Below are 15,194 nucleotides of genomic sequence, written 5' to 3'. Positions count from 1 at the left end.
TCATATCATCAACATATAGTTATGAGACCTGCATTTGAAGACTGAATAGAAATACAAAAATGTCTCTTCCTCCAACCCCATGAAAAACAACAACAAAAAATATGATTTTATAATTAGCTTGTGAAGCGAAAAGTTTTATGAATTACATATATTTTGTAAATTAAGAATGACAACAGAGCTAAGATTAGTTAATTTCTCTTTCTGGACATGTAAAATGAAGATAGCATAAAATTGCCCACAAAACTAATAAATCTGGAATTTTTTTGTATTTCAGGGTTGTAAGATAACATTTATATTACAAGTTTTCAGTTCACTTAATCAAGTGACAAATATAAACTTCACCATACTATGAATTTTTTGTTTATAAAAGCTTTCACCTTATCTAGACTTATGTGATGAAAGCAAATTGAATCTCTGTTTTCCCTTTCAATATATGCACTTTAAAATACAAAGAATTCACATGAAGACCCTTCCCCATATTGCATATCCAGAAAAATGTATGGAATAGTAATTTTAAATCAGATACAATATCCAAGATTGTAAATAGTCAAGAAATTAAATCAAGTGTGTAAATAATCATTAATTTTTGCCCTAGCCACAGCCTAGAAAAAAATGTACACCTCTATCAGTATCTCTTACCAGTAAGAGATATCATTAGAAAACTTCACATCTTATGCATATACCAAAATAACTAATTAAAGAATCTTGTATTCTAAAAGAGTTATTCTTAGGGCAAAATTTAGTAGTCCAGAAATTGTTAACAAGGAAGCTAATCGATGATGATGCGGCATTTTCTAGGTGTCATTGTTTATTTACACAAAAGAATTGGCAAATTACACTTAACTCAATTATCATTTCTTGAAACTTTAAAAGAAGATTTAGATAATTGTATTGGATCAAATTAATTGGTATTTTCGAGAGAACATTAGTTTGATCAATTATCTGAAACTATAAAAATATTTTTCAAACAGACAATAAAGCACAATGGACAATAAAAGGGATAAGAAAATTATGATATTTTAATTATAATGACTATTTCTATACTTTGGAAAGTGTATAGAGGGAAATTCCCAGCGAGCACTAAAAGAAAAAAACCTACTGAAAATTCTGAAAGTCTGTTCTGTGCCCAATCTCCATGACCAAGTTACCAATTAATTAACATTTTGAAGCTATTAGAACTGAGACTCCCTTGCAGGCCTCACCCGTTCCCCACTCTCCATTTGTGTGTAGTTTACATATCCTTCTTCAACATACATTATTTTTTTTTAATTTTATTGAAGTATAGTTGATTTACAATGTTGTGTTAATTTCTGTGGTTCAGTGGTACAGCAAAGTGACTCAGTTATACATATATATATTCTTTTTCATGTTCTTTTCCATTATGGTTTATCACAGGATATTGAATATAGTTCCCTGTGCTATACAGTAGGACCTTGTTTTTTATCCACTCTATATATACTAGTTTGCATCTGCTAATCCCAAACTTCCAATCCTTCCTCCTCCCACCCCACCTCTCCCTCAGCAACCACAACTCTGTTCTCTATGTCTGTGAGTCTGTTTCTTCAACATATATTATTAAACTAACTTTTTACCCTGATTTTTCTAAAATGACTTAAATAATAGTTTTAATGCTTAATAATAGATTTGAAGGATTCTAGGGCTATGTTTTTAGAGAATACATTTTAATTTCTCTCTCAAACCACCTTAAATTTTTTGAAAGATATGTCTTTTATCCTGAAAGAGGGAAAAAAAAAAAACACAACTGAGTCCTTAGGGTCCTGTACATTAAAATTGGCAGGCTGATTTCAGTCTTGGTCTCATAGTTTCAGCTTTTCTGCTGTCCTGTCTGCTGTGAAGATGCTCAATCACAGGAATTTTAACAGCCATCGATACCCCTTTGTAACCACAATGGCTCAAGTGAACCCTTTCCATCTTCAATAACTGACACAGTGTCAACATCTGCTTCCAATGAAGTTGTTTCTTTTTTTCTCAAGTAGAATAAATCTGCTGACTGAGATCATAAAGGGTTGGGGTTTTTTTTCCTCCTCTTTTCATGCAGAACATTTTTTCCACCATATTTTGCAATTTTTTGTCCAAGTTAAAAAAAAATGGGATAACTTCAAAAGAGATGTTTTTATTCTAGGTGCTAAGGAAGCCCAAAATATAATGAAAAAATTAAAACTTTGGTGATTTCATGAAACTGTCACTTTAATTTTGGGGACAATAATACACAGGGTCCTGGATGAATAAAAGTTTGGAACATGTAAGAAAGCTCAAAGTTGGGTCTACATACCACTAAAAGGTTAATTTATTTTCCTTCAGAAACAGCACACTAAAATAGAGATAATTTAGAAATTTATGTTTTATCTTCAACATCTAGTAGAAGGCAAAGATTCTCTTGCAACGATTTCTTACAGAAAAGCACAGTCATAACTATTTGATTGCTACAGAAATGGGTGTGGAAAGTAAACAGAAGTGATGTTTGGGAGCTCAATTTTATGATTTACTTACTCAGCTGATAGGTATTTGTGGTATCTGTCATTTATTGAATGTCTACTATAAGCCAGATGATTGAGTATATATATATGATTTCCAGCCTGCCAGTTAGGTATTATTATCCCACTTTACTCATGAGATAAATAAATGAAACACCAAAACACACATCTAATTATGGCTAAATCAGAATTCAGAAAATGACCTAATGTCCAAGCCAATGTTGTTGTTTTTTTTTTTCATTAATTCATTCTGCTTCTCTATTTATCCTCTAGTCGAACTGTAACATAAATACTAGCCTTTTCTACCTCTTAGTACCATTGCCCCATTGACTTAATTTGGCAAACATTACATAACCAAGGGGCACTCAGTAAGGGATAGAATGCAGTTTCTAAAAATATATTTTCTGATTGCCATTTGTATAATGAATAACGAGCTCCTCAAGGGCACAGTTTATGCCAGTGCCTAGAATTTTTTTTAAAAAAAGGTTTTTACAACGTTGAAGAAATTAATTTCTCAATTATTTGCAAACCACTTGTTATCATTTGCAAAATGTAGAGCAATCCCGGCCATTTTTGCTTAAAATAGTAATGTAAATAACTCTAAGAGGAAAGAGAGAGGAAAAAAGCTAAAGGGGAAAGTTAGGAGGGGACGGTTAACCTTCTTAAGATGAAGCATTGATTTTTACCTTTAGAGGTGCTTTTCAAATAAACAGTGAAAAACCAAATAACCTGTAAAGATCTACCTAATCACTATTTTGTTGTTTCTTATTTCATGATAGTTTAGTGGTTGAAGCATAGATTAGATGTCAAATCAATGAGATGATTTTCTAGGATCTAGCTCACAGATCTTTAGAAAGCTTGAATAAAGCCTAATTTATAAAATAACCAAAGGTGGAGTGGTTGCAAATGAAATTGGGGAGGGAGATGGTAGCCCTCAATAAAGCAGTCTGGAAGCCTCCAAAATTAACAGTATCATTTTGGTGCGAGAAAACCAACCCAGAGAGTGACAGCATTTTAAACTTAAACTCAGAATCATACTAAATTACAACTCATCCTCTTTTATGACTTCGGTGGTAATAGTAATATGATTGTAGCAATGGGATGTGAGACAATTACAGAGACAGGCACTCATCTTTTTTGACTCACATTTTGATCCACTCCTTGTATAGGCAAGGATCCAGTCCCTGCGCTGTGCCAAGCAACACCTGGGCCTGTTCTCAATGGGGGATCTCACTCACAAATCTCTCCTGTGTACAGCAGAATTCAGATTCCCAACTTTTCTTGGGTCCTCTGAGCCAAGGAATGTTTTATCAGATAGTTACCAGGAGTGACACAGGGCAAAGTGTCACCCTAAATTCAGGGTGAAGCTATCTAATTGTCAGCTCTCTTGCCTTACATTCAATTCAGTGGAGAGTAAGGAAACGGGCAGAAAGTCAATACGTTTCTTCTCATTATTGGGAAAATCCAATTGAATGATCTGAATGAGTTGGAGTACAAAACTGCTCTAAGAGAAACTGCAAAGGAAGTTAACAGGTTCCAAGGGAAGAGGAGGAAAATAAATATCCCCAGTGAGTCATCCCATGGGAGCTACTGAACACTGGTCTTTGAGAATTCAGGAGGACACAAAGTAAAACAAATTTTATAGATTCATTCAACCTTGTGCTACACAGATTTAGGCAAATTACAAATAATTGTATCAAATCAAATTGTAGATCAAAATGTAGATAATTTAACCAAGCCACTCCCTAGAAATCTAAGTTCATGTCATTAGTAAGTGGAAGATTCCTTATGTTTGGACCTCACATTAGATTAAATGTGTATACTGTGTTAAGAGTAGTCTGGTTAAGAAGCAATATAGTGATGAAAATACAAGAGAGTGTATAGATTCATAACTGATAAGATGCACCAGGAAAGAAGATTATGGCATAAAAATAGAGTTAAGGGAAATATTTGAAAATTATCTGTGAGAACTCTGCCTAGCTAAGCAGAGACTATGTTGCTCTTATATCTAAAATGTTCACACATATGAGATACACTATTTAAGACGGAAAATGTATTTCACTAAACATTTAATTTCACATGGGTGAAGACAGAGATGGGAAAAATTGAGAAACATTTTTAACAAACTAAAACTTCTATATAATACTACCTTTTTGATATGAGCCATCTCTGGAAGCAAATGAAAGAATGGACTTTACATTGAAAGTCCTTAAAATACCAATAACGGCTACTTTTATAAACCTAATCTTTTCCTAATAGCATTTTAATGATAATCCCAACTTTTTCTTATTTAGATCCTGAGGGCCATGTCAAGTTGAATCCTGAGTCCTCAGTAATAAATTTCAGGTAAGTTGTCAATTTATTAACCTAATTTCAGTAATTGTAGTATAAATCCCAATTTAAATTTATCTTGCCCCCATTTTTTTCTTAAAAAGAACTAAATCAACTAAAACCAGAGTTAAACAGACAAAAAAGACGCAAAAACTGATTTAAAATATTACATATGCAATACATTATTTTTCAATTTAAAATGATGGGTAACACTCTCAGAAACAGCCATTGAATTAAAGGCTTTGTGATGTGTCTAGTACCTTCCCAAATATTATCCCTTCAAACTATCTTCAGGAAAAAAAAATTCACTTAAAATATGGCAAAAAATTGCCATGAATGAATAATTATAAACAAGAAAAATAAGTCACTGGCACTCAAAGGTAGCATGATTTTTTTTTTTTTTTCCAGTAGTTGGATAGAAATTCTGGTTCCATTTTTCAAAGTCAGATGGACTAGAAAGATAATTGTATACTCTAGGCAAACTCTCCATCTGATTGAAAGTTTATGTCAACTTTCTTCTTAGTCAACCTCCAAGCAGTCTTTGGGAGAAATCAAAGTAACGAAATAGCCTTTCTTTAGTGTGATCATTAAAAAACTTCCTTTTCAAGCTTTACATATAACTCAGAGCTAAGTGAGCTAGCATGGAATTAAATCTTCACTGAGATTGAATGTAAAATAATACCATATTGGCTTGGCTATGGTGCTACTTTTGTAAAAAGGAGAAACTATCAAACATCTGAGGTAAGCTAGAAAGCACAGAGCGCATCACAGACATCTTAAAGCCAAGCATTTTAAACATTTTTGCCAGTGCTTCTCTGAGAGCAAGTTCTTTAAACAGAACTTAACAATTGTTACAATATTAAAAAAAACCCACATCCCTCAAAAATAGCCCATCAATGCTAAATCAAACTTTCTGTATTTTTACAAAAATAGATGCACATAGAGCTACAAAATTGTATTCCTGAAAGAATGATCATTTTCTTTGTGATTCATCTTTTCCTGACTAGGTGGTTGGTTCAAAAAGAAAAAGAAAAAAAAAAAACTCAAAAAAAGTGTTGAACTGAAACAAAAATTAAACCATGTATTGTTAAAAGCAAGACAAAAAATAAAAGAGAGTTGCACAGTTGGCAAAGGCTCAGATGAGGGAAAAAATAAACAAAAATGCTTTTCTTCAATGTCTATGACCCACTCTGCTTTCTCAAGAAAAGGCTCCAAACCAAAGTCAGCTGGATAACACTTCCTCTTTTCCTTCCATGTCTACTGTGTCCCACTGCAGAATGACAAACCCTGGCAGCATCTTTTCCCAGTGGGCCCATGGATTCACACTTCAATCTAACTTGCTAATACTGTGTGTTTCAGTACCATGGTGAGTCCTTACTCTTGTCTTGATGCTGTAGACCTAGAAAAGGTGACAATGAGAAATAGAAGAGAATCAATATATGTAGCACTCAAAAATGGGCAAAATCTACATATAGAAACCAAAAAGACAATTGAGCTCACAATGTACAAACAGTCAACCAACACAGTAGGTGACAAAAACACTCTAGACTAGAGCAGTGCTATCTGCATGGTACACATTCTATACTATGGTTTTATCTTACTAGAGTAGGTGTGAATAATAAATAAAATAATATAAATCAAGATTTCTTCCTTCTAATCCCAAAAGGAACTGATATGGGGGAAAATGATAGAACTAGTCTTTGGGCATTTAGGCAGCGCTTCCGTTCATACTTTTCAGCAACCATCAAATGCCACTTTTGGACTAAGGTAGTGACTAAATTTACTTATTTTTATTGCCTTTTCTTTCAGAAACTACTTAAGATGGCTTATAACAATCCATATCTCAAAGCCAGAAAATGAAATTTACAGGTAAGTTTAAAACTAGTAGTACAGGGCTTCCCTGGTGGCGCAGTGGTTGAGAGACTATGAGCTACTGAACACATTTTATTTTATTTAAAAATAAAAATAAAAATAAAGTAGTACAAAAGGAAAATATGTGAACATGTATGAATTCCAACTCAAAGCTAGAATGATTAGGACGAAGTATATCAAAGAGGAAACAGAATATATGACTGATTTGGTTCTAATGTAGTCAATTGACTAATTTCTGATGCGGGCAATTAGCACAGCATCTTCAGCTAACACTCACTTGAATCACTTTATTTTTGTCCTGAGGCATAACTGTTTGGAAGAGTGAAGACTCCAAACAGTGGTTGTTCTTCAGTTATTTAAAACCAAATACCAAAACATGAAGAGAAGGCTATTAAATAAGTGAGTAGAAATGCAGTGTGACTGCTGTTATGTGGGTGCTAGGATCCCAGGCTGTCTTCTTGATTTTTTTTTTTTTTTTTTTTTTTTTTTTGCGGTACGCGGGCCTCTCACTGTTGTGGTCTCTCCCGTTCAGGAGCACAGGCTCCGGACGCGCAGGCTCAGTGGCCATGGCTCAGGGGCCCAGCCTCTCCGCGGCATGTGGGATCTTCCCGGACCGGGGCATGAACCTGTATACCCTGCGTCGGCAGGCGGACTCTCAACCACTGCGCCACCAGGGAAGCCCTGTCTTCTTGATTTTTAATCTAAACCTGTTTTAAGTCTGGGCTGGATGTCAGAAATTGAATGGTTAAATGAGCCAGTATGGTTTTCAATGTAATTGTCACTAAAACAGCTATAGTGATTTCATTGCTTGTCCTTCAACTTGTTAAAGAATTTTATAAAACAATGTGTGTCATTATAAAAGATACAATTAGTCAGTCATTGATAGGAGACATTAAGACAATCTACAAAACAGATTACATAAAGGGAGGAAGAACAAATAAAAGGAGTCAGAGAAGCACCTCATAGAGCCACAAGACACAATCTCTGGTTTATAGCATTTGTATCCTGGGAAAAAGCAGCACTTCTAGAATGCCAAAAGATTAGCTCCATCTTAAGTTTTTTTTCATGTATACCAGCATTATGTTTAGATTCAGAGTCAATAGTTTTCCATTCCCTTTTCAAAAGAAGAAGAGAAGGATAAAGAGAAGCAGGAAAAAGAAATAAAAGGATCTGGGATGTACCAATTCACTCTAAGTTTGCTTTATTCATATAATAATTTTGTGGTCAGAATAATTTGCAACCTGACAAAGTCTCCGTTGGGTGACTTTTATAATCTAAACCACCTTAACTGACAATCTGCTGACTGCATGAATATTTTTTTCATTATTAAAATGTCTCATCTTCTGTATGACTCAGTATTTTCCACACTTGAAGACTACATCAATCTATAGAATGTCAGCACTGCAAGTCATGAATAGTGTTGGAATTATCAAGTGGTTTGAGTGTCTTTTTTTCTTCTTAAATAAAAGCAATCCTCAGTTTGCCTTGCAAAGACAGATGACTCCGTCAAAAGCACGTTAGCCTTTTTCTGTGGACAAGGATTACATTACTTAACAGAGCCCTAAATATTCTAACCAGAATAACTGGTTGGAATAACTTTCATTATAACTTTGTCTCTTCAGTTGTTCTGTTTCTAAAGCTTTGCATTACTCCAAAGCAAACCTTAAAAAAATCAATTCATCTACGCCCTGAAACATATTAAATAGCTAATGTTGTCCTTTTGGCTTAGCTTCTTCTTAGTGATGGGACATAAATAAAACTTTTACTTTGATTACTAGGTAGCTATACCTGTAAGTTTCAAAATAGGTATAAGTAAAGCACAAGAAAATGAACAACCACAGGCAAAAGACCCTACTACTAGTAAGTTGTAACAGGAAAGCAGGACTATGATCTTTCCTGTTAAACACTTGTTGAAGGAAGATCAGAATATTTAAGGATCAGCCAGTACACTTAGTTTTCCAAGTAAGGGTGAAAGGAGACAAAGTCATTAACCCATGATCCTTACATGGTCTATTCATATCTTTAATCCATGATCCTTACATGATCTACAGTTACTTGGGGTTTCCCCAAATTTTCTTACCAGAACACAAAATCAACTCTGCTATTATGTTGTTCCTATTCAGGCTTTTTGTTGCCTTCTCAATTCCTCAACTCAAACCTATATGAAATTAGTTTATAACACATTCTGAAATCTGCCCACTGGCTAGCTGAAATCACCCGTGTTTTTCTCTTGATGTTAGTAACTCAGTTTTAGTTTTATTGTTTCGTCTGTGAGATTTTCCGTGAAAGGAAAATAAACATCATAACAATAATGTTAGCAAACACTTTCTTAGGGCTGAATATGCCAGATGTTGTGCTGCTTTATGTGAAATATCTCATTTAATGCTTCCAACTATGCTATATATATATATATATATATATATATATATATATATATATCCATTTTACAAGTGAGAAAACTGAGAGTAAGAGAGGTTATGTTAACTATTAAGTGGTAGAGCCAGGACTGAAAATAGGTGGTCTGATATCGGAGTCAATGGTCTTAACCACAATGTATATGGCTCCCCCTATGTGGACTATATTGTCTGTAGGCTGTGACACTAGCCTATACTGCAACTCCCTGAGTCAAAGTCCTTTCATTAAATTAATTTGAAGAAAAGTCAATACATTTTTCTTAACACATTTATTGGAGTATACTTGCTTTACAATGGTGTGTTAGTTTCTGCTTTATTCCTTTTTGCACTGTTTAGAAACACCCTGATTTAACAGAACTGATACCAGTGTTAACAAAATAGCTCTCCTACTGTGTTTTTTTAAACTATACATTTGAAAAGCTTTTCCCAAGACACAGCAAATGATTACAGGGTAGTTTGTTATACCTCAGATGAAGACTACTCCAGTCGTGTAATGGACATGTTTTATTAACTGATGTGTTTTTTTGATATGTATCTTTAATATAACCACTCCTCCCTGCCCCCCAAAGATCTCCCCAGTGTGAACACTGAAGACATAGGGTGGCCATTTGACTCATGAGGTGGTTGTCAGAAATGGGACCAAAGAACAAAGACATCACATTGTTGGCTTCAGAGTCTGAGTCTGGGATGGAATTAGGAGAAAAGCCTGAAAGGAAATGCAAGCCCACAGACCAAGTTCCTCCCTTCAGTTCCACCACCACCACCACCTGACCACCAAAAGAAAAGGGAAAAAAAACCCAGACCCAGGAATAGAACAAAGGAAGTACGAACATAAGAAAGAAATATAGAATAATTAGTAGCAGGAGAGAAGTCTTGGTCACAGAAGATCATAATAGGATTTCCCTTTAAAATTTGAAGAATCTGACTATATATCAAGGTATCATAATTCATTTTCTAGCTGAGATTTTTGGGAGGCTGTTGCTTCACAGATTCATCTCTTGCAAAAGGCTCTGGGAATAAGGAAGTAGAGATGACAACAGGGTGTGTCTAAGCATAGAAAGCCTAGAAACTTCCCCCTCCCTAGTTTCCTTCAACTCCAACGTGTCTTATGAAAAGATCTTAAAGTTCCCATGGGTCCCTGCAACAATGATACAGAAGTTAGTTCAGAGAGATTTCTGGCAGGCCTGCTGTTACATTCCATAGTAGTGGGTACCCCATGGCAGAAGGTGTGGGTATCCCATGGCAGAAGATGTGGGTATCCCATGGCAGAAGATGTGGGTACCCCATGGCAGAAGATGTGGGTACCCCATGGCAGAAGATGTGGGTACCCCATGGCAGAAGAAATGGCACGAGCCACCCCAGTGAGCACCTTGGAGGGATGGTCACAAATATTAGGAAGCTGAACTCGAAGTAATTAGTCATTGTCTGGGGAGCACTGTATGGAGAATGCACAGAGAAACAGTGTGGGGAGGGGATAAGTTTGCAAACAAAGGCCAAGATAGGAATGAAATGACAAGGCCAAGAGCAGAGAGCAACCTCTTAATCAACAACGTTCACAATGTGACAAACAATGTGATGCAATGTGAAGCAATCCCTAGGGAGAGCATGAGGGAAGCATCTGAGAAGAGGTTTCAACTCTAAGTGGGACAGTGTTTTAAAAAACTGAGCAATGAAGATATCAATGAGCTGGACCATGAATACTCAGAATTGATGAAATTACTGTATAGCACAGGGAACTATATTCAGTATCCTATGATAAATCATAATGGAAAAGAATATGAGAAAGAATGTGTATATATATATATACATATATATATATGTATAACTGAATCATTTTGCTGTACAGCAGAAATTAACACAACACTGTAAATCAGCTATACTTGAATAAAGTAAATTAAAAAAAAGTATTGATGAAGTTAAATTTTCTTTTATGGGGCAGAAATAAATAATAAGTTGGTTTACTGAAAATGTTACACTCCAGCACACCTGAGTTTTAGGGACTATGTGATTATCAGAGTCATATCCACTAGAAAAGCATATCCTACTTCTAAGGAGGCATAATCACTTGACAACATCATTGACTATCGCTCATAAGTAAGGTGAATATGCTTCCAATTAATTTTATTGCTGGAGATAAAAGAGGTAATGTGGTAACCATGCACTGGTGAACATGCTGTTGATAAAAAGAGAAGAAAAATACGAACATAAAACCTGGATGTGCAGGTAGAATATTTTATGACTGAAAAGTAAAGAAAATACTTAAATGAACTTTTCATTTCATAGATATTAAGAGTCTAGAAAACCTTTGTGGATCAGAATGCTTGCTATTAGACTAAAAGAAGCTAGTAGCTTATTTCTACATTTAAAAAAAAAGTGAATCCCTGCTTCATCCTTGCTTTAATAAAGAAAAGCTATAATTTTTTTTTTTTTTTTTTTTTTTTTTGTGGTACACGGGCCTCTCACTGTTGTGGCCTCTCCCGTTGTGCAGCACAGGCTCCGGACGCGCAGGCTCAGTGGCCATGGCTCACGGGCCTAGCTGCTCCGCGGCATGTGGGATCTTCCCGGACCGGGGCACGAACCCATGCCCCCTGCATCGGCAGGTGGACTCTCAACCACTGCGCCACCAGGGAAGCCCGAGCTATAATTTTTACAAATATATATATATACAACACTGTATTGGATGCTATATCAAAATATCCAACCTTCACCAACAACCTGACATCTAACACTGACATACTGTCAAATGATCACAAACTATGTGATGTGAGAGACAGTCATATTATCTTCTCCTACTTTATAAAATTATCACTGCTAATGATCATACAACTGCATTTGTTTGTCTGAGGCCCGGAGCAATCAGTTTAAATGCTAGTTAAGAATTTCTAAATAAGATCTACATGGGGGTAACACCTTAACACTAATGAAGGGAAAAAAAAATAAGAGTGAGGGCTATCCAATTTGGAAACTATGATTTCATTTCAGGTGAATATCAAGATAGATCATGTTTACTCACCATGGAGACCTCCCTTTATTTGTTTTTAAAACATCTTTGTTTTTTTAAACTTTAAAACATCATAGATTTCTTGTTTAAAAATCAAGTTACAAAGTATTTCAAAAGTAAGAGTTCTACGTAATGTCCCCTGTCATCACACAACTTGCTGAGTATACTTCAGATGTACATGCATACACCTCTGTTTGTCCTGTGCTACAACATGCTTATTTCACCAGCAATATTATCTTGGAAAACCATTCATGTCAGTGTATGTAGATCAACCCTTTTGAAGGGCTACACAATATTCATTCTTCCCTGTACCATAAATTACCCAGTACTCTACAGATACGCATCATTTGGATACACAGACACATGTGTGTAAAATTATATTTGTTACTTATGTGAATATTTTGGTAGATAAGAAAAAATCCTGAAAATATGTTTGTATAATTGCTGAACCCAAGCATATACCCACATTTATGCTTACATATTTCATCATGAGGGGTGTGTTTCAGAAAGTTTGTACCAATATTCATATTTTTACTATTATCATTATTATAGATTAAAGGTATCTAATAATTTCAATTTACATTTCTTTCAATATTAATGAAGCTGAACATTATTGAGATTATGGCATTTTTTCCTCTGTGTTTTATCTTTGGCCTATTTTCTATGCTTTTAAGAAAGTAATTTCCTCATTGATTTCTAAATGCTTTTTGTATATTAGGTATATTAGCATTTTTTCTCATGTATTACATGTATTTTTGGCCAATTTGATGAGCACTAATTACCTCTATACTTAGTACTGAAATTTTGGACAATAATTCTTTTAAAAGTCATCACAAACAAGATGCATTCTTGAACCAGACCAAGGATTAATTTATTATGATACTTGAATTACAATTATTCACTTATCATGACAACTCTTCCATACTAAAACAATAATAAAAGATACCTAACTATGACCAAGTAATAATTGATTAGCAGAGGGAGGGTTTTCAGTGTATAGAGACATTTTCTCGGGGTACATTTAGAATTGGCTTAAAATCCCCACACTGTCAGAAACAATGAGGTGAAAACTGTCTGAACCTGCCAAAATATCTTTAATTCAGATTCAAAAGAGGAGGAGAAATTTAAAGCTCTCTGAACCTGACGTTACCGGTAGACCATAATTTACTGCATTATTTTAAGAAGCACGGCACCCGCACACCTGAGGCCAACACTGCAGGTGACTAGCAGTTCAGTGGCCAGGTGTTTCCCACTGCTGCTGGCCCAGGTGGCAAGCTCCCTTAGTCTGCCTGCCCTCTCAGACCTCTCCTCCCTCCAAAACCACAAACTCATGCACAGACTCTCCAGCCTTTGCCTTTAGCGATATCCACTACCTTAGACTTGTGCACTTTAAATGCCCAGCTGGAAGGGAAATTGGCAAGTACTTTAAGCATCAGGATATGGAATTACAAATCTGGACCAGCAATTCTAAAACCGACCTTTTGGACAAATATATAATATAAATCACAGGTAGTTTTTTATCGCAGCAGCAATTTACCACGTTCAAAATGTCAGTGTCAGTGTGATAACCTTTTGGCTGAGAGAAGCTGGGGACCAGGAGGTGCAATATGGCATGAAGACACCTCTCACCAAGTTAGCGACCTCAATTTCAAAGCAGATAAAAAGTAGGGCTTCCCTGGTGGCGCAGTGGTTGAGAGTCCGCCTGCCAATGCAGGGGACACGGGTTCGTGCCCCGGTCTGGGAAGATCCCACATGCCACGGAGCGGCTGTGCCCATGAGCCATGGCCGCTGAGCCTGCGCGTCCGGAGCCTGTGCTCCGCAACGGGAGAGGCCACAACAGTGAGAGGCCCGCGTACCGCAAAAAGGAAGGAAAAAGAAAAGAAAAAAAAAAAAAGTAACTTTGAAGACAGAGACAAAGAATAAAGCAAAAAAGGAATGGGGAAGAGTGAAATGAAATACCCTCTGTAATTTCTTCTACAGACTTTCTCCCAGAACTGGAGAGGAGTAAGACCAGAAAAACGCCTGGATCACTTATTGTAACTGAAACCACAAGTTATAATACTCTCAAGAGATTCTAACTATCCAGACATCTGCTGGATAACAAATACAGCCAAACATCCATCTTTAAAGAGGTTTCTAGGTTATGCAGTGACAGCTTTACGATCCAGAAAATAGATAATACAACCAAAGGAAGAGCTAATCTGGATCCACTGCTTACCCATAAAACCTTAATTAGGGACACAACACCACTACAGCAAACATTCTACCTGAAACTATGAGTTAGTTAAGAACTCTCAAATTTTAAAACTTACTTCAGAACTGTAGAAATACAATGTAATTTTTATGCTCATTTAGTTTAAGTAATCAATCTTCCCATTAAATCAAAACATATTGGAAAATATTCAGTAAGAATGAGATATGGTATATATAGATCAATTCTCCACTGACATCATTTTTCATCTCACTTCTATGTGACACGAGCACAAGCTCACTCTCTGACATTTTCCAGAAACGTCTGTCCAATCCAAGCAAACATAAATAGGGCTTCAATGATTGTGAAGATACTAGATGTCACCTGATACTGCTCAAACGAGGCAGCTATGAAAATAAGCATTATAACACATGCTTGTGGTTGACAAAAATTAAATGCCCAGTATATCAGGCTGTAACCAAACAAAAAATGGCATATTTTGCTTCTCATCAGTCTCTCGCAAGACTTTTTTTGGTCATTATTGCCAAGGAATTCAGAACATGTTGGCCACAGACAACTGTTTGTGAAACCTTGTATTGTTGATAAATAGAACAATAAGAGAAGAGTTAGACAGCCAGAAAGAGAATAAAAAGTATCTGTAAATTCCACAGGCCGTATAGAAATTTTGTATAGAATCTTTGTAGCCTATTTGAAAGTCAATGTGAAATTGCCTGGGGACAAGTTCTAAAATGGATTTCTTCATTCGAGCTGTTTCTTTTAGATGCATGCCTGTATGTGATACAGGAAATAGGAAAGCATTACTGAAAAGACAATTTGCTGGTACAAAATACACTGACCCCTGAAACAAGCCTTTTAATGCTTTGAGTGGT

General features: G+C 35.7%; 1 protein-coding gene across 2 annotated transcripts in view; it reads right to left on the bottom strand.

Annotated features, from left to right (window-relative positions):
- Positions 1–2,611: 2,611 nt before the first annotated feature.
- The window catches only part of VGLL3 (vestigial like family member 3), a 44,617-nt gene continuing 32,034 nt past the window's right edge, over positions 2,612–15,194 (bottom strand). For both annotated transcript variants that reach the window (XM_079923177.1, XM_079923178.1), the window contains exon 4: positions 2,612–6,225. In XM_079923177.1, the coding sequence (XP_079779303.1) occupies positions 6,182–6,225 (44 nt within the window). In that variant the 3' untranslated portion in view covers positions 2,612–6,181. The remainder of the gene's footprint in view (positions 6,226–15,194) is intronic.

This window comes from Stenella coeruleoalba (genome assembly GCF_951394435.1).
Source record: "Stenella coeruleoalba genome assembly, chromosome: 5".
Lineage (NCBI taxonomy): Eukaryota > Metazoa > Chordata > Mammalia > Artiodactyla > Delphinidae > Stenella > Stenella coeruleoalba.
Note: the sequence above shows the minus strand (reverse complement) of the source record. Positions and strands in the feature narration are given on the sequence as shown.